At 37.2% G+C, this 21,354-nt stretch overlaps 1 protein-coding gene across 3 annotated transcripts in view; it reads left to right on the plus strand.

Annotated features, from left to right (window-relative positions):
• Positions 1 to 3,216: 3,216 nt before the first annotated feature.
• The window catches only part of RAP1GDS1 (Rap1 GTPase-GDP dissociation stimulator 1), a 157,967-nt gene continuing 139,829 nt past the window's right edge, over positions 3,217 to 21,354 (plus strand). For all 3 annotated transcript variants that reach the window (XM_036089491.2, XM_036089492.2, XM_036089493.2), the window contains exon 1: positions 3,217 to 3,418. In XM_036089491.2, coding sequence (XP_035945384.1) covers positions 3,415 to 3,418 — 4 coding nt within the window. In that variant the 5' untranslated portion in view covers positions 3,217 to 3,414. The remainder of the gene's footprint in view (positions 3,419 to 21,354) is intronic.

Here is a 21,354-nt window from a genome sequence, read left to right on the forward strand (position 1 = left end):
CTCAAGGCAATTTTTCTAATATGTAAGCTTTTTGAGGGCAGGGGCCATAGTTTATTTTTTATCACTAGTGCCTATTATAGTGCCTAATATAGTAGGCACTCAGTCAATCTCTATTGACTGAGTGAATAAATTAGTACAAAGACCAGTCTCCACTCAGCAGAAGACTCATAGTTTAATACAGAAGACAACACAAATAGCAGCTGTCATCATTACCATCTTTAAAATATTTATTGAATAATTTTACTTGGTAAGGCGCTAGAGTTTATAAAAAAGAATATTAACATCATTCTCTCTTTCAGGATAAAAACTTTGAAAGAATGAAAAGACTTTCATTCATACAACAAATTTTTATTGAGCACTTGCTATGTTCTAGAATTGTACGGGCACTGGGGATACAATGGCAAATAAGGCAGACAAAAATCCCTGCCTTTGGGAAGCTTAAATTAAAATGGGGGTGAATACCAATAAGCAAAATATCTATTATTTTAGTGATAAGTGCTAAGGAAAAAATTAATATGGAATTCAGGATATGAAGTGGGAGTGTTGAAGTTTTAGATAAAATGGCTAGGGAAGTCCTCATGCAAATAACTTTTGAATAAAAAGAAGGAAGAAAGTAAAGATATGAAACAAGGTCGTATTTCTAAAACAGGAGAAAAAGGTTAGGTGAGGACAACTAGCACTATGTGTGAAAGGGTAGATGTTACAGTGGCCCACTTCCACATGTAGCATTGAGTATTGGGTCTCACTACCATCATACACCAGTGCTTTGGGACTCACTGTACGCAAAGGCCTAGACAGCCATGTGGTTTTAATTGGTAGGAGTGCTGAGGGAATGGTTTGTAGATTGAAGCAGAACAAAAAAAGCACTTAAACTAGTGTCAGGTGGGAGGTCATAAAGCTGCTTCAGCAGCTTTTGCTAATTTGAATTCGTACATCCAAATGAAAGATAGAAGATGCTCCTAGAAATTATTGTAATATGTAATGAGAAAAGAAAGCAGGAAAAATGAAGCAAGTGAATTTGAGAATCTGGAAGAGATTAATGAATGTTAAATAAAGAGAAAGACAAAAAATAGGACCAGCAATGCAAAGGCCCAGTCGTGATCTGGAGAGCTCCAAAATGAATGTGGAACATGGTAGGGGTGTGTGTGTATGTGTGTAACTTGCATTGGTGTTTTATGGATTGAGTCGTGTCCCCAGCAAATTCGTATGTTTAAGACCTAACACCCAGTATCTCAGAATTTAACCTTATTTGGAAATAGGGTCATTGTAGATATAATTAAAGATGAGGTCATACTAGAGTAGTTAGGCCCCTAATCTACTAATGACCAACGTCCTTATAAAAAAGGACACCACATTTGAACAGACATGCCACATGAAGATTGTGGAGTTATGCCACCACAAGCCAACGACCTATCAGAAGCTAGGAGAGGCCTGGAAGAGATCCTTCCTTAGTGCCTTCAGAGGGAGCATGGTCCTGACAACACTTTAATTTTAGACTTCTGGCCTCTGGAACTGTGAGACAATTTCTATTGTTCTGAGTCACACAGCTTGTGATACTTAGTTACAGCAACCCTAGGAAACCCACTTAGCACGTCAGATTATTTTAAGGCAAACACCTTCTATCACAGAAAGGGAAAGAGTGCCTAAGAGTGATGTGCCTGATTGTCTTAGGGATCACAAAGGCCTAATAGCATGGACGTCTGTAGTTAAATTGTATTTTCTTGTTTTACCAAACCTCTCTTTTTAATCACCGTGTTTCATTTTTGTTTTTAGAAAACTCACATAAAATCTGCTCTGCTTAACTAATTACAAGGCACTTCTGACCTGTATGCTTGTAGTATCATACAAACGGTAACTGATCTGACCGTAAGAGCGGGGTCACCGCTTAACGGAGGGAAGCGCCTTTTCTCAGCATTGAATTTAAAAAGTTGAAAGGGAAGAGCAACCTCGATTCAGCTATACAGCATCTCTCTTCCACAGGTTGTACTGCTGACTGCAGCCCTCGCCCCTGCAGGAGGGCGGTCGTTGCTGTCTGGGGCGAGCGACCTGACTCCTCACAACTAGGAGGGGTCAAGGCAAGACAGGGCGCGGAGAAGAGCAAGGTTTCCTTCAGCCTCCTCCCGCAGGGCAGGAACGAAAACCAGCCCCCGCCTTGCGCGCATGCTCAGTCGGGAGGGCGCCGTCCACAGAGAGCGCCCCGGCTCAGGTTTTCCCCGCAGCTGGGGAGGTGCCGGGAACCGGCCGCGGCCGGGCGGACCGAGGAAACTCTGCCCGGCTGGCTGGGCGGGGCCGCCGCTCACTCAGCCCGACTTTCATTTTCCTGCCTTGGTAACCTTGTTCCCGCCACCGTCAGAGGGAGCGGGGTGGAGCTGTGCACAGCCCGGTAGGGTGGAGCCCGAGGGCACCCTAGTTAAATGGCTTTTCAGGCGTCTCGGGGGGTTGGAAGGCCGCGCTTCTGGAGGAAGAACACACTCCCTGAGAAAATCCTGGGGCAGTCACTGTTCTCGACTGCCCAGACCTCTGTTTTTAAACCAGCCACAGCCAGGACAACCCCAACTGTCCCACTGTTGCTCCCGCTAAGATTAAGAGCCCTCCCAGAGACCACCTTCCTGCTCTGTGCCCAGCGGGCCCATAGGCTGCTTTGAAAACGGGCGTCCTCAGGTATCTATCTCCCAGAGGCGCCGGCTTCATCGCCATACGTCCATTCCAGCTTCGTTTCAGGATGTCGGCTCTGCTTCCCCACCACCTTCCCGGGTCTGAGGCGGCCCAACGTCCCCTCCGGGAAATTCCCGCCTGTGCAGCTGGGTTGTCCTATAATGAACAAGGGCCCGTTTTCCGGGTGTGGGCTGGCGGGGTCGGAGAGCCAGCCGGTGCAAGCCAGACAGTAGCACTCGGGACTCAATATCCCCGCGCTCTGCCTTCTCCGGGCCCACCCACCGCACCTCAGGCGGTCGCCATCAAGCTGCTCCGCAGCGGCTGCAGCTGGTCCGCAAACACGCCCACTCGCACGCTCAGATTCACTTGCCTCGGGAGGCGGCGGCGGGGGGGGCGGGTGGCGGCACTGAGCATGCTCGGTGGAGAGGGCGGGGCCCTCCAGGGCCGCGAGTCGGGGCAGGCGCTCCTCAGGCCCGCTCGGCGTCTCCGCCGCCAGCCCGCTGGGAGCCGCGCCCGCCGCAGGCTGCGCCCGCCCGCCCCGCCCCGCCCCGCCCCGCCCCCCGCCGCTCGTCCCCGCCGCGGCCGCGCCGCCTGCAGCAGCAGCAGCAGCAGCAGCAGCTGCTCCTCCCCGGCGGCCGCCCCCCGCGGGTCCCTCCCTGGCTGCGGGAGAGACAGAGGTAGAGGGAGGACACAGCGCCGCGCCGCCCGCACCGGAGACCTTCGCCTCGCCCTGCAGGCTCCTCACCCTCTGGGAGAAACATGGGTAAGTCATCCTTCCTCCCCCGTCATCGCCTGACATTTTTCTCTTTCTCGGCGTGTTGCAGGGTGGGAAGCATTTCTCGCGCAAAGTTGCCGGATTTCTCAAAGGCACGGGTGTAACACAGTGGCTCTTCCTCCGGGGAGAGGCGGCGCACGCGGAACGCACGCCGGTCCCCGGGCTGGGAGGGTCCCGAGCGCGGGGTGGGGTCGGACCGCCGCCCGGCTCTCGGGCACCTCGCTGCCGCGCCTCCCCTCCTCCATTCTTCCTGCCCGAGCCGGTGCCCGGGCACCGCGGAGGCTGCCTCGCGGGCTAGCATCCTCTGCTCCATCCCCGTTTCTCCGGAGGCCACCCTCTTCCTTTCCCCGGCGTCTGCTGGTGTGGAGGCTCGGTCGGACCGCGAGACAGACCACTTCGTGTAACTTCCGTGTCAGGGCGACCTTTCCCCATCTTGGGGACTGTTCATCCCGAGGCGGGGAAGTGCGAGCAAGTAGTTTGTCAGGGCGATTGTACAACCTGCATGGAAATTATTTTTGATGGGGGAGAACGGACAGCCTCATAGGTTGAAAGGATGACTTGTCAGAGGCCACGAGGAACGTGAGGAAGGATGGATAGAACCGCTAGCTGTTGAGTTAGTGTTGGCTGACTACAATGTGCAATATTCCTGTGCTCAACCCATTTTTTTGGTTCCTTCGCCTGTCTACTGTAGGAGGAAACGCACCCTGTAACGTGTTACCGAACTTACATGTTAGTTATTCTTTCCCAGCTTCCCCTGCCTAAATCTACATAATCTGATTTTAGTTCCTTTGTATGTATGGTTAATCTCACGAAATTGTTTGGGGTGAGATATTTAAAAGCAAATGTATTTTCTAAAACTACATATGATTTACCTTAAATTTTTTTTTCATAATGTATTGCTTAAGTTCAGTAATTACAAAAACGTCTGATGAGTTCTGTAATTAAAAGACGAATTTTTTTAATAGTAGCAATTTGGAATACCATACTTCTACATGTAACAAGTTTGCTTCCACTCCTATCATAATTTCCTCTTTTTAAAATTTGCTCCATTGGCATCTGTCAACTCGGACTTTTCCCACCCCTTCCGTGCAAGTTATTTTAAGCCTAAAATGAATGTGGTTCTTTCATCTGTCAATACAGTGCTCAACACGTCTAGAGTTCAGTCATGACAACTCAGAATCCTCAAGGAAGTATCTAAATCTAGAAATGGTGTCGATGGAGCTTACTGGAAAAGCAGATGCTCCAAGCTCTGTTTCAGACCTTTGGCCATATATTGGGAAGAGGCTAGTGTTGCAGGAGGAGGTGGTATGAATGAAAAATGAATCTATGGCCCTGAATTTTATTTTCAGTTCAGTTTTTTTTTCCCTTTTAATGTACTATTGGTATGCTGAACAAATTTATATAAAATTGGGTGACCCATATTTACCTAGCTTTTCTCTAGGAGTAGAATTTTAAATAAATATTAATTCAGATTACTGGACACGTTGTGAATTTTCCTTGAACATACAAAAATTTTCTCCTTAATTATAGGGCACAAGTTTGGCCTGTAAAATACATTTATCCATGTTTCAAGGTGAGCTAAAAAATCCATTTAAATAAAATTTTAACTTACATGTTGAGTCAGAATCTTTTCAGTAGAAAAAAATTCAGTCCTGTTGCAATACTTATGAATAAAAATACTTAAATTTATTTAAAAATGATTGATCTTCAAAATCTTGAATGTTATTGCTTGATTTCAAACAATGGTCAGGTAGAAACCCATCTCTCATTTGAAGCTTCTAAGATACTCTTTAATTAAAGAAGTCTCCTCATAGCACTCTGTACCTTGTTGGAGGCTTTTTAGCACTTACATAATCTGCCTTATAATGGAGTGGTTTATGTGTGTGTGTTGTGCACTTAGTCATGAGTTCCAGAAGATGTAAATTATGTCTTATTAATTTTTGTGTACCCCACAATGCTTTCCACATAGTAGATATTCAATAAATCTTTGTGAATTCACTGTTGAACTTAAAAACCTATCTATTATTTTCAATTTATGAACCTGTAAGTATGGCCTCTGAACATTCAGGTTGGTAGATATTATGGAGGTTGGAGGAATTGGGAACAGAGAAGTATAATTATACTATGAGTACTCTTCTTGCTTAAAAAAAAAGAAAGAAAGAAAGCTGGGTTGTCTCAGAGGTATGGTTTTGGGATAGCCTCCAGGCAGACCATTTCCTTCTGCACTGCTGTCTTCCTTGGTAAGGTGGTTTAGTGTGTGATCACTAGGTACATGCAATAACGTAAAATTGAAACCTTGGAAAGCAGTTTCATATTCTGAGCCAAGGAAATTATAACAATTAATATATACATAAGGGGTACCCTGAAGATGGTAGGAAAAAAATCACTTTTTAAGGTCTCTCCAAGAAATAAATAAGGTGATTTTAAAAATTATTCATGTGGCAGTGATTTTTCTCTGTAAGAAAGTGAAGAAAACTTCCTATATAGTCTTATGGGCCATGGTTATAATATATATTTTATTATAAATTCAATATACTTAGTATTTATTGAATATCAACCATGTACAACGTATTGTGGGAGGACAGAGATGAATAAGACATTCATACTTCAAGTTGCATATAACCGTAATAGGAATGATATGATACATACACAGATAGCTATAACAGAAATAAAGTATAAGTGACATAAAAGACCTTTACATGTATTGTAAATTCAGGGCATGGAGAGATGGTTTTAGAAGAATGATGTTACTTGAACCAAAGGTTGGTTAAGCTTCTGAAAGGTAGAAATGAATGGAGACTGTTAATCAGGATGGGGGTTGGCAGGAGAGAAATGGCACAAATGACGATATAGAGATAGAGAACACTCAAGGAGTTTCAGGATATGATTAAAAAGCCATGTTTGGCTGGAGCAAAAGGTAAGTTAAGGTGGGTGACAGGAAAAAGTATAGGTAAAGACCAGATAATGGAGGACCTTAAATGCCAAGTTGAAGAAGTTTTTGGACTTTGACTTGTCTATTGAGGGACTATGAAACATTTTTATGTAGTTAAGTGATGGATCACATCTGTGGTTTAGGAAAATTTGATAATTGAGTGAAGGATGGGTTAGATGAGAAAATAGAGAACACTTCAGAGGGTGGTGGTTGAAGTTTGAATGAAAATATTTACCATCCTGAACTAGGCTGTGGCAATGGGAATAGAATGTTGCAAATAAAGAACAGGATTTACTTGCCAACCAATTGAATATAGTTGAGAAAGGAGACACATAGTATCGCCTGGGCAATAGAGAGAATCCGGAACTATTAATATATATTTAATCCATTGGAAGAGGAAACATGAATAGTCAATTTTGGACCTGATGAGTTGGACTGTTTAGTTTGCCATTTAGATTCTCTGCTCATTGATGACAGGGACTCTCATTAGGTTTTGAATACATTTTTTTAAAAAAGATTTTATTTATTTATTTGACAGAGAGAGACACAGCGAGAGAGGGAACACAAGCAGGGGGAGTGGGAAAGGGAAAAGCAGACTTCCCGCAGAGCAGGGACCTCGATGCGGGGCTCGATCCCAGGACCCTGGGATCATGACCTGAGCTGAAGGCAGATGCTTAACGACTGAGCCACCCAGGCGCCCTTGAATACATTTTTAATATTAGTGTCTGGTACATAGTAGCCATGCAGTAAACATTTGTTGACTGACTGAAACTAGGTAAAAAATATTTAACAAACAGTTATTTTAACTTTTAAGAGAGGATTTGAATAGAGATCTGGAAGTTATCCGGAAATATCCTAAGATGATATTTCAAGTTAGGTTGGAGTCAGAGAGGCAACAGAGAGAAGAAAATTTGTCCAAGGTAAGAATCTTGAGGAGTGACCCATTGTTAGGGAAGAAGAATGGAATGATTTGACACTGAAAGAGAAGTTAGGTAGGAGTGAAAGACTGGAATTGGCATGTGGCTAGTGGCATTAAAGACTGGATGGTCAATAATGTCCATTGCTTCAGAACAGAGTGCTAAGGACTGAGAAAAGGATCTGCGTTGATGTGGTTTGATTAGGATATTACCCAGGATATTTTCTAAAAAGCAGCTTTAAAAGGTATAGTAGATATGGAGGCCAGTTCTAGAGGCTAACTGAGTAATGAGTAAGTGGAACTAAGAATTCACTGTGTATTCATGCTGTATCCCTTGATCTATTTAAAGATCTGTAAGTAAGCATAGGTTTCTTTAAACATTTTTAAAACGTTGCACTTCACATGGAATGACACATGCTATTTTCTTGCCTGACAATAATTTGTAATCTCACCATAGTGCTTCACATTTCTTTGACATTCCATTTTTTATGTCATTATGTCTTAGTATAGTATACTTTTTATGTTTGCACTGTCATACAGAGTGAGCTTAGAAATGGTTTTATAATTTTACATGGTATTTTACATAAAATATACTCTTTACTGATGAATGGTTTTATCACTTTTTATTTACTATTAGTCTTTGTGAATTTGGGATTTCTCTAGTTATATTTATGCCTCTTATACCCTTAATTCCTGGAGTTTTTTCTCTATAAATATGTATTAGCTTTATAGAGAAATCTTTTTTTTTTTCCTCTTGTATTTTTAAGTCCAGGAATGGTTTCACAGATAAATGTAAAAATAGTACTTTTACTTGTTTTTTTGTGAATTACAGTGATACAATTTTTTTGTAAAGTGATAATCACTAAAATTTATTTTAAAAGATCATAGATGACAGATTGACTAGTTCAACAATTTTTCTTATGTTGGCATTATATCTATGTCCCATATACCTGTTTTTTTCCATATGGGAAAAGAGTTAAATTCACTGTCTTTGCAAGAGTTATATTCTGAAGTCTCTAGTACTACTATATGGAAAGTTATAATAACCCTAATTCATTTTTGAGAACTGTAGAGTTTTAACTTTCACAATGGAACGTTGGAGCTTCTAGGTGCCTTTGGGGGAAAATAGTGTGGTTTCCCTCTTCAGAGATTCCAGGTCACCTGAATTCGAACTTGGCAATTCTGGCGTTATTGGTGGCACCAGCAGTGGCCATAAAAACTACCTAAATTTTTAATATTCAAACATCAGGAGGAATGGAGAGGGAAGATCCACTCCTTTGAGAACTTCATGTTAATTTTAGATTATCAAATGTGCAGGTAACACTTAATTTATACTTTCCTAGGCATTTAACTTGGCAAATAGTTCTTGTGGAGAGAAGGGCAATAATAAATAAAGATATCAGTATGGTATGAAGTCTATTTTGGTTATAAAATTCTATGATTCCTTGAAACTGAACTTTGAAATATACTCAATATTATTGTCTTAAGTATGCTATAATCATCCTTATATAATTCATTTTTCTTTAGTGTTCAAAGGGTAACGTCTACTTGAGGTAGCACTTCAGGGTTTGAAACAACTTATTAGCTTTGTCTAACTAGATGGCCTGAAATACCATTACTCATACTGTCTAAGAATGCTGGATTCAAATTGCACAGTAATGTCATTCTCTCAGTATGTTTATTTATAAAACTTTTGTTGCTAGAACCATTCTAGGAGTTAGAAGTGGGAATTAGGATAGTGATAAATGGAAGTGGTTAAATTGAGCTGTAGCTTACAAACTCCAAAGTCCTTCTAACTTTTTGTACACAAGTGAATTTTTTCCATATGAGCTCTATATCTGTCCTCTGCTCTAATGGCTGTTTTTGCTTAATTTTGTCCATATTTATGACTTCAATAACTATCTATATGCTATTAGTCTCTTCATATTATATATGTGTGTATATATTATCACTAAATATATATGCTTGCATATACTATGTATATAGTATGTATAGGCATATATATACTATGTTTATAGTATATATAGGCATATATATTTAATAATATAGGTTACTACATATATATAATATGTAGGCACTATGTATAATGTATGGGCTCTATGTAGGCACATATATAATATATGTATGGGCTATCTTTTTATCTAGGAGATTTTTTAAATATTTCTACATGCATAATTAATTCAAGTTCATTCAATTCAAAACCAAATTCATTGTGCAATTTTTAATAATGATTAACTAGAGGTGTGATGGTTGATGTTTAACCAAAAGCCCTTCTCCAGAAAAGCCCTGATTTGTGGTGGTGGTTGATATCCTGTGAATGTATAGTTGGGAAGAGATGAGCTGCAGCACACCATTATATAGTAGATCCACTATATAGGTAAATAACCTTATGAGCACAGATAATGGTAAAATGTAGTAAAATAATTAAGTAGTAATGAGTTTTGAGTATTAATACCTTTGTTTTAACATAACTTATTTAGGTTTATAAACTTAAATATTTAGTGACGACTATTTTACTAGTTGCCTCATAAAATTCCTAAAAATTTAATAATCATGTCTCTTGGGCTGGTACAAGGGGGTTTTACTACACCAATGAATTAATAATTACTATTTATTATCATTTAATAAGAATTATTGATGTCAGTTATGTTAAGCTTTACATTTTTTCGTATTTTTAAAGTTAATTTTAATCTTTTCAACAATTCTGTGAAGTAGGTGACACTATCCCCATTTTACTGATTCAAAGAATTGAATAATTTATCCAGCAGGAGAGAACTGAGTCTCTAAAATCCTGTTTTAGAGTAGCAATTCTCAGACTCTAGCTTGCTTAAGAATCATGTAGCATTTGTTTAAAAAAAAAAAAAATTACTGGGCCCACCCTCAGAAATTTGATTCTGTAGGTGTTGGGTAGGCTGAGAATTTGCATTGTCAAGACATTGGCAGATGATGTTGCACTTTCAGTAGCATCGCCATAGAGCATAGGTCTGCAGACTTTTTGCATAAAGGGCCAGATGGTAAGTACTTTAGGCTTTGCAGGCCAAGAGGCAAAATCAAAGATACTACATAGATAGAACTATATGATGAGAGAAAACAAATATCCACAAATATTTTGTTGACTAAATTCAAAATACAACACTAAGTGAACATAAGTTACTGCAATGCAATACAGATCTAATGAAAATATTATAATTCTGTTTTTCAGATAGCATTTCACTTAATTGGGATTCAGAGTTACCCTATCATCAGAATTGATCCAGATGTTCATTCGTTAATGCAGATCTGTAATGTGATTTAATGGATTTTGTCTTTGAAACATGTTTTCACACAGATAGGTACTGCTAAATACTGCTATCGGTCATGAGCATATGATTTTATTAATGAGCATATTCATTTCTATGGAAGGAATTTATAAAATTCTTTTAGATTCTTCTTCTCTTGATATTTGCTATTTAGCATGCTACTACATTGCAGATTAACCACTTCCAAAGAAAGGTAGAAGCTCCTCAGTTGCTTAGTTAAGTGGATTTTGATGTATAGAAGTTTCTTTTGCATTTGAAATGAGGTCTGAAAAACACTGCTGTAACCTTAGGTTGAGCTTGCAAAATATAGCTGTTGCAAATTTGTATATGCATGTAGATCTTATTTTAACATTTGACCACACAAGAAGTGTATATAACAGATTGATGGTTACTTGTGTTTCCAACAATGTTGTCAAAATGACTTAACATAGTTTAAGTGTCTCATGTAAGCTCTATTTTGCCTTGATTTTCAGGTCAAATTCTAGGAAACATCAAATATGCAGCAAATCTAATTTCCAGAGGCATTCATTGTTTGATAATAGTGGTTAAAGGCATTTCTTTTTTTTTCCCCCAGAAATTTCATCTCACCTTGAGCTAAAAAATCACAATAAAATTCTACCATTGATTGCTAAGCCATTAAACTGTTGTGTGATGAGGCAAGTCAGGGTATTCAGCTTCTACTTCTTATCAAGGTACACAGAACTGATGATGTGTACTGTGATCTCACTTACATAAAGTTGAGAGAGTGAGAGTGAATAAAGTTGATACTACTGGTTCAATAATACATGATAGTTTAAAATATTTTCTTCATAGAATGCCTGCTGATGAATAATATAATGAAGAACCATAGGCTTTAAATACCTTACATTTCACAAACTTTGTAAGTTTGTTCAGCTAAGCCTTTTTCTATTCGTCACATTTTTATCACCATCAGTTGTAACACATCTTAGCAGATTCCGCTTCAGGTTGTACTGAATTAATTTATGTTCTCAACTTTGAAAATGATCTTGCCTATTGTTGTTCTATGCAGACTCTTCATAGAGGCTAATTCTTTAGTTGCTTGGCATCAGTTTTCCAAAAATAATATTAAACAGTATCACTGATGTTTGTCAACTCATCAAAAAACAAGGAAAATCTTTCAAAATCATTTGCCTTGTTTTTTAGTTGAATATTGATATTGCTTCCAGTGTCCTTACCTCTTCAAGTAGCTATCATCATAGAAAGGCTATTCGCAAACTGTTGTGTGATGAGGCAAGTCAGGGTATTCAGCTTCTACTTCTTATCAAGGTACACAGAACTGATGATGTGTACTGTGATCTCACTTACATAAAGTTGAGAGAGTGAGAGTGAATAAAGTTGATACTACTGGTTCAATAATACATGATAGTTTAAAATATTTTCTTCATAGAATGCCTGCTGATGAATAATATAATGAAGAACCATAGGCTTTAAATACCTTACATTTCACAAACTTTGTAAGTTTGTTCAGCTAAGCCTTTTTCTATTCGTCACATTTTTATCACCATCAGTTGTAACACATCTTAGCAGATTCCGCTTCAGGTTGTACTGAATTAATTTATGTTCTCAACTTTGAAAATGATCTTGCCTATTGTTGTTCTATGCAGACTCTTCATAGAGGCTAATTCTTTAGTTGCTTGGCATCAGTTTTCCAAAAATAATATTAAACAGTATCACTGATGTTTGTCAACTCATCAAAAAACAAGGAAAATCTTTCAAAATCATTTGCCTTGTTTTTTAGTTGAATATTGATATTGCTTCCAGTGTCCTTACCTCTTCAAGTAGCTATCATCATAGAAAGGCTATTCGCAAACACCCCCCGCCCCCTGAAATATTTCTTTAATTGTTGTAGTCAAAACACAGTTCAGCTCATCATGAGTAAACAACTTTCCTTGTTTGGTTAGTAAGTGAGCCACTCAGAAACTTACTTTGTTTGTAGCTTCATTTTCATTTTTTATTTTTATAAAGAAATTCGGCTGTGACAAGCTACTGTGTTTTATATTTTCTAATTTCTCTGACAATTACTTTCCTATGAACTGTGAATATGATGAATGCTTAGTCTAGTAATAATAGGTGTAGTATTTTTCTAGCATAGCTGTTGTGTCATTGGATGATACATTGGCTTGCTATCTAATTCAATAACAAAATAGTCCACACGCCACTTATAATGCCTTAAAAGCACGACAGTTGAAGTATATGGTTCCTGTTTTGACTTAATGATCACAACGAAGTGTTGTGATATGACAATAGACTTGGCACTTGAAACAATGGACAGCCATAACTGTGCCACTGTAATTTGTAGTACATCAAACAGCAGTGTAAACTCTGCCGTCATAATGTGAATACAGGTATAAACAATAAAGGAGTGAGTTGCGTTACAGTGAAACTTTGTTAATGGACACTAAAGTTTGAATTTCATGTAATCTGTACATCATGAAATATATTTCTCTTTTGATTTTATTCAACCATTTGCAAATGTAAAACTGTTTTACCCTTGGACTATACAAAAACAGGAGATGGGCTATAGTTTGCCTATTTCCACTATAGAGTAATGCTATACTACCTCACCTTTACCCAGTACTTTTAAAGCCTGTGAATTCCCTAGCTCGGTGAATGGTATCACCACCCATCCAGTCAATCATTCCTGAAATCAACTCATTCTATTTCTAATATCCATTGGATTCCCTAAATTCTAACAATTCTACCTCTTTGAATCAGCCTTCTCCTCTTCTCCCCACTGTAAACATGCCGGTTCAGTGTTTTATCACCCCTTCTTGAGGCCATTTCACTCTTCTGTAACAGATGTTCTTTCCCGCAGCATTTCCCCTCTTAACCAGTTTTTACATGCTGCTAGAGTACTCTATTTAAAAGGTGAATCTGATCATTTCGCTTTCCTACTCAACTATAACCATTTTTGCCATGTAGGAATGTGGGCCCAGGGAAGCCAGATTTTGACACTTTTAAAGACACCAGAAATTAGATTTTTATCTAGATACGGTTGGCCCTTGAACAATATGGAAGTTAGTGGCATGTACCTCCCACAGAGTAAAAAATCCACATATAATGTTTGATTCTCCTGAAAACTTAACTACTAATAGCCGACTGTTGACTGGAAGCCTTACTGAGAACAGTCAATTAACATATATTTTGTATGTTATATATATTATATATTGTATTCTTAAGATAATTTAGAGAAAATAAAATGTTATCAAGAAAATCAAAAGGAAGAGAAAATACATTTACAGTGCTGTACTGTATTGAAAAAAATCCATGTATAAGTGGACCTGTGTGGTTCAAATCTGTATTGTTCAAAGGTTGACTGAACTTAAGATTGTTCATGGTTTTTGGAATTGTAAGATCCAGGGCCTCAAACAATGACATCGTGGCTCTGTCTCTTTCTGTCCAGGGTAGAGAACACTGGTCAGAACCTCAGGTCAGTGAGGTTTTCATTTCTCTGGACACCTCTCACTTCTTGGACTCCTATAATACATTCAATAATATAATTTTAGTCACTCAGTGTTCATATTTCTTGTTGGCATTCAGTAATACTTGTTTGTTCATGTCTAACAGACTTAGGTCAGTCTTCTTATTTAACAGCATTATCCTCTGGTGACCATAGGCATGTTTATAATAGGGCTTGCAAACCAGCGGCCAACGGGCCAAATATACTTTGCAGATGGATTTTGTTAGGGAAGTTTTAGAAATTGGAATTAGTTGTCAGCATTTAAATATCAGGAAATTTCTGATAGAAATCTATTTTGTGAAGTTTTCTTGAAAAATTAAAAATTTAGGATCCCTGAGACTGCCTTCCTATTGGTGACAGTTAATGATAATTGTTCTTAGGTAGGGTATGAGGTCCCCAGTTCCATACTACTTCCTATTATCTTAAATCCTACAAACTTCACTCAGTACTCTCTCTGGCTCTTGAAGGTATTTATCTGTTTATTTTTATTTTCTACTTTAGGTTTTTTTATTTAAGTATAATTGACACACAATGTTACGTTGGTTTCAGGTGTACAACATAGTGATTCAGCTTCTTTATATGTCACGCTCTGCTCATCACAAGTGTAGCTACCATCTATCACCGTACAATGCTATTTACAATATCATTGTCTATATTCCCTATTCTGTGCTTTTCATTCCCATGATTTATTCCTCCCATAACTGGAAGCCTATGTCTCCCACTCCCCTTTACCCATTTTTTCCCATACCCCTTTCATCTGGCAACTATCATTTTGTTTTCTGTATTAATAGGTTTGAGTCTGCTTTTTGTTTATCTGGGGTTTTTTTGGGGTTTTTTTGTTTTTTTTAGATTTCACATATGAGTGAAATCATACTGTATTTGTCTTTCTCAGTCTGATTTAATTCACTTAACATAATACCCTCTAGGTCCATCCATGTGGTCGCAAATGGCAAGATGTCCTCTTTTTTTATGGCTGCATAATACTCGTGTGTGTGTGTGTGTGTGTCTGTGTGTGTCTGTGTGTGTACACACACCACATCTTCCTTATCCATTCATCTATCCACGGACACTTAGGTTGCTTCCATATCTTGACTATTGTAAATACTGCAATAAACATAGGGGTGCGTCTGTCTTTTCAAAATAATGTTTTTGTGTTCGTTGGGTAAATACCCAGTAGTGGAATTATTGGATTTTATGGTATTTCTATTTTTAATTTTTTGAGGAACCTCCATACTGTTTTCCCACAGTGGCTGTTCCAATTTATATTCCCACCAGTATTGCACAAGGGTTCCTTTTTCTCTGCATCCTCGCCAACACTCGTTATTTCTTGTGATTTTTATTTTAGCCATTCTGACAGGTATAAGGTGATATTTCATTGTGGTTTTGATTTTCATTTCCCTGGTGGTTAGTAATTTTGAGCATCTTTTCACGTGTCTGTTGGCCATCTGTATGTCTTTGGAGAAATGTGTGTTTGTGTCTTCTTCCCAGTTTTTAAATGGATTATTTGTTTTTTGGTGTTGAGTTGTGTAAGTTCTTTATATATTTTGGATATTAAGCCCTTATCATATATATCATTTACAAGTATCTTCTACCATTCAGTAGGTTGTCTTTTTGTTTTGTTGATGGTTTCCTTCACTGTGTAAAAGCTTTTTATTTTGATGTAGTCCCAATAGTTTATTTTTGCTTTTGTTACCCTTGCCTTAGGTGACATATCTAGAAAAAATTGCTGTAGTTAATATCAGAGATATTACTCCTCATGCTCTTCTAGAACTTTCATGATTTCAGGTCTCATATTTAGGTCTTTAATCAATTTTGAGTTTATTTTTGTGTATGGTGTTAGAAAGGTGCTCTAGTTTCATTCTTTTAAATATAGCTGTTCGGTTTTCCCAGCACTATTATTAAAAAGACTGTTTTTTCCTCATTGTATGTTCTTTCCTTTTTTGTCACAGATTGACTGTATGATATATGATAATATATAACATATGATATTAACTGATCATATTGTGGGTTTATTGCTGGGCTTTCTATTCTTTTCCATTGATCTATTTTTATTTATTTATTTTATTTTATTATGTTATGTTAATCACCATACGTTACATCATTAGTTTTTGATTTAGTGTTCCATGATTCATTGTTTGCATATAACACCCAGTGCTCCATTCAGTACGTGCCCTCTTTAATACCCATCACCAGGCTAACCCATCCCCCCACCCCCCTCCCCTCTGGAACCCTCAGTTTGTTTCTCAAAGTCCATAGTCTCTCATGGTTCGTCTCCTCCTCTGATTTCCCCCCCTTCATTTTTCCCTTCCTGCTATCTTCTTTTTTTTTTTTTTTTTAACATATAATGTATTGTTTCAGAGGTACAGGTCTGTGATTCAACAGTCTTACACAATTCACAGCGCTCACCATAGCACATACCCTCCCCAGTGTCTGTCACCCAGCCAGCCCATCCCTCCCACCCCGCACCACTCCAGCAACCCTCAGTTTGTTTCCTGAGATTAAGAATTCCTCATGTCAGTGAGATCATATGATACATGTCTTTCTCTGATTGACTTATTTTTATGGTAGTACAATACTGTTTTGGTTAGTGCAGCTTTGTAGTATATCTTGAAATCTGGAATCATGATACCTCCAGCTTTGTTCTTTATCAAGATTACTTTGGCTATTCAGAGTCTTTTGTTCCATACTAATTTTAGGATTATTTGTTCTAGTTCTATAAAAAATGCTGTTGGTATTTTGATGGGGATTGCATTGAATCTCTAGATTGTTTTGGGTAGTATGGATATTTTAACAGTATTAATTCTTCCATTCCATGAGCATGGATTATCTTTCCATTTGTTTGTGTCATCTTCAGTTTCTTCTATCAGTGCTTTATAGGTTTCAGAGTATAGATCTTTCACTTGGTTAAGTTTATTCCTAAGTGTTTTGTTGTTTTTGGTGCAATTGTAAATGAAATTGTTTTCTTAATTTCTTTTTCTGCAACTTCCTTACTAGTGTATAGAAATGCTACCAGTTTCTGGGTATTAATTTTGTGTTTTGCAACTTACTCATTTATTCTGTTTATTTATTCTATTACTTTTATTCATTTATTACTATTAATTTGTTACTTCTATTCATTTATTACTTCTATTATTCATTTTTTAATTTCATTTTTTAATTTATTGTCATTTATTACTTTTATTACTTTTTTGGATCTTTAAGGTTTTTTACGTATAGTATATCATCTGTGATTACTGACAGTTTAATTTCTCCATTACCAAAATGCATGCTGTTTCTTTTTTTCTTGTCTGGTTTCTGTGGCTAGGACTTCCAGTACTATGTGGCAAGTATGTATTGATCCTTGTCTTGTTCCTAACTTCAAAGGGAAAGCTCTCAGTTTTTTACCATTGGGTATGATGTTAACTGTAGGTTTTCATAAATGGCCTTTTTTTTTTTTTTTTTTAAGTAGGTGGAGCCCAGTGTGGGGCTTGAACTCACAACTGTGAGATCAAGACCTGAACTGAGATCAAGAGTCACTCAACCAACTGAGCCACTCAGGCGCCCCCCTACATGGCTATATTATGTTAAATAATGCAAGTGGTTATGTTCTCTCTAACCCCACTTTGTTGAGAGTTTTTGTCATGAATGGATGTTGAATTTTGTCAAATGCTTTCTCCGCATCTTTTGAGATGATTGTATGATTTTTATCTTTTGTTAATGTGGCATATGGCTCTTACAGATATTTGAATTTGCAATCTCTGAGATTTCTATTAACTCTTTAGTAATTCAAAAGCTATAATTATATTCAAAATTATGGTAAAATGGAACTTACGTTACTTTTTGAAAGTTAATAAATTTATTTTAAAATTAAGTAATTACTGCAAAAATTAAGTAATATAAGTAGTCAAGAACAAAGCTAACTACCTGTGATATATATATTCTCATCAATCATGATTAAACCAAATCTGTAATGATCAGAATGATAAAAGAAATCAAAGAGATAGAGGATAGAATCTCTCGTGAATTAATTCTGTAGTATAGCCTTTGGCAAGTTACTTAAGCTCTTTACATCCCCATTTCATCTGTATTCTTAAAATACTATCGTCATTATTGAATAAGAACCAAATAATAGATTTCAAATAAAAATGGAAGGGGGAAAAGAGCCCATTTCATAGAGAACTAATGCAAATTATAATATGGAAACCTTCACACTCAGTTACTTAATAAAGACTGACCAGCTCCCAAACCCAGATCATTGTATTTTTTCCCCTTTTTTGGGGGGGGAGTGGTGATGGTGCCTTTCTAGGGAAAATGATGGTATGGCATGTTTAAAGAGTCATCGAAGTGCAATAGGGCTGCTAGATTGTTTCTAGAAAACATTATTTTCTTGTATATATTAGAAAGCATTTTCTAACATACAAGGATTATATAAAGTTATTTAAAACAATTATATAAAATAAATTACATAGAATTATATAATTTTAAAGTATTTAAAACAAGTTAAATTTTAAATTATGTGAAAAAGAATTACATAAAATTATATAAAATAATTTCAAATAACTAGTAAGTTCCCCTAACTTATGGGTGGGGGGTTTGTTTTTATAGTCAGAAAAACAACAACCAGGAATCATTGAACTTTAACAAAAAAATGCTTTCAAAACTGTGAGCTCACACCATCTAAGATTGTTTTTAACAAGAAATTTGTCAAAAAATAAAAACTATTTCCTTTAGTTGTTTTGAAAAATATTCCATTTTGAAGATTCCTCAAGTAACTCCATTATAAGAGATGAGACTGATCATTGTAAAGAAACAAAACTTACATTGAAATATTTGTTTTACAGAAATAGAAATATTAGTTTATCTTTAAAATTATATAATATAGTTGGCTTCAAAAACAAAACCAATTACAATAAAGATAGGAATTTTATATGAGCTGATTAACTTAATTTCCTTCTAGTTACAAGAATGCATTTTTGAGAAGAGTGGTGTGAAGCTCCAAAAAAGAATAACTGTCCACTGTGTCACATTTTTGGTTTTTATATGGTTTGTATAAAACATCGGTCAGATCAGAAACATAGGCCTGTCATGTTATGCATTACAGAAAGTGACAAATAATGCAAGCAGTGACAGTTTCTGCTTTTGAAAAACTTAACCTCTAACTGGAAGATAATAACATAAAAGAAATGACTAATAGAAGCAGATAAAGGTGTATTTTGAATTCTTGAAAGAGAAAACAGAGCCCTAAGAATTTAAATAAGAGAAACCATCATATGTACCATTTCAGCACCAGTATAGCTTCTCAGGAATATACAGGTGCTCATTACTTAAAATGATCTAGAAAATTTTTCTTAGAATTTATTTATCTATTTAAACATTTAATGAAAGCTAGAGTATGTATCCAGCATTGGTACTACCCTTGAGATACGATGGCAGAGGCTGCCCCTGGTACATTTCATTGTGATTCCCTTCCCTTCCCTTCTCTTTTCTTTCTTTTGCCGCATACATTCACATACATAGACAGTTGTTAGCTGGTACAACTATCTAACATGGTTGGGTTATAAATTCATTCTTGAAGGGTTTGCATCTCTATAAAGCAAGATATAGGTAGTCCTTGCTTTGCACAGCTCTGATTTTCATGAAATCTGCATGAATTTCATTTAACCTGGTACTGTGTGGACTGCCTGTTCAGTGGCAAGAACCTAGACATTGAAGACACACATGTCTGGATTTATCCGACCTTTGGCACTTATCTTTCTGGGTAAGCTATTCAGCTTTCAGATTCAACTTTCTCATCCACTAAGATATGGACAATAATAACACCTCTTTCATAAGGTAGTTGTAAATATTAATAAAATAATAACCATATAAATTTTAATTTCTGTTTCCAAAGCTGAACATATGGTCATTTTGGGGGAAACTATATCTTGTGTTCAGAGGTAAACCCATTGAAAGGATCTAATGCTATTGGTTGTATTATTTTAACCAAATCAGTAAAGTGAATATTAAGTTATTATAGCAGATTATGTTTTCCAAAGATGGCCACAACAATACCCCTTGCCCCCCACATATTCTTCAAGAACTTGCCATTCCCCATTGAGAGTTGGGGAATTCTCTTGCTGTTGAATATGAGCATGCTTGTGACTCACTTGTAACCAATAGAATGCTCCAGAAGTGCTGTGTCATTTCCTAGGTTTGGTCGTAAAATACAGTGTTGCTTCCACCTTGTTTGTGGGAATACAGGTTTGCTTGGAGCCTTGCAAAGTCTGACCCTGTAGCTGCCATTCTGTGAGGAAGCCAGGCCATGTGGAGGGGCCTCAGGTCTCAGGTGTCAGATTGGCATTCATAACCTTTAAGTCCTTTCAGGCCAGTCACCAGACCATCAGATGATTCAGATGGTGCCAACCCCCTGCTATGTAGTCACTCTTGGAGATACACCCCTTTCCTTTGAGACTTTTACATTGAGGCCCCAAACTTTGTGGAACAGAGACAAACCATCCTCAGTGTGCCCTTTGTGAATTCCTGGTTCACAGAATCTGTGAGTACAATAAAATGGCTTTTGCTTTATGCCATTAAGTTTGAGGTGGTTTGTTATGTAACCGTAATAATTGGAACAGTTATAAAACCTGAAAGATGCATTGTTTCAGTAAGAAACAGATTGCTATTAAAACTCATCAAAGTGGGAACTACCTGATGAATAAATGTTTACTGAGTTTTTCTTTTCATTTCAATGAAAGATAGCTTAACAGAGAATTTTATCTAGTAAATAGCATTTCCCTATGGTTTATTTGTTTTTACTTGACATTAATTCCCTTAAAGAAATATTTGCTTCCAGAAAAGAAATATGCATGTTTAAACAGTTTAAACAGTTTCACTATTGCTTTATGGTAAATTTTACCTGTTTGGCTAATAAAAAATGTCATTCAATACTCTTAATAAGGATAGTTACCACTAAAATCTGTGTATTTTTTTTTCAAAACACAATAGCCTAATAAAACCTGATAGGAAAAAGGAATATCTATATTCATCTCTCCAAATTAAAATGTAGTTGTTATCTTTGATACTAATTTAATGTTAATTTTATAAAAATAACCTCATATTAGTATATTTGGCAAAATTAGTTTGAATCCGTATCTTTCCTATCACTTTTTGGGAGACAGTGGTTTCTAAGTTTGTTACCACTGAATAAAATAATACTTTGTTGTACATTTACCAAGGGATTTCACTTATACAGTCATTATTATGATTTTCTAAAATAATATAATTGCAATAATGGTACCTTTTATTAAGATCATTACCATGGAAAAGGTAATCAGTATT

The sequence above is a fragment of the Halichoerus grypus genome, chromosome 3 (assembly GCF_964656455.1).
Source record: "Halichoerus grypus chromosome 3, mHalGry1.hap1.1, whole genome shotgun sequence".
Lineage (NCBI taxonomy): Eukaryota > Metazoa > Chordata > Mammalia > Carnivora > Phocidae > Halichoerus > Halichoerus grypus.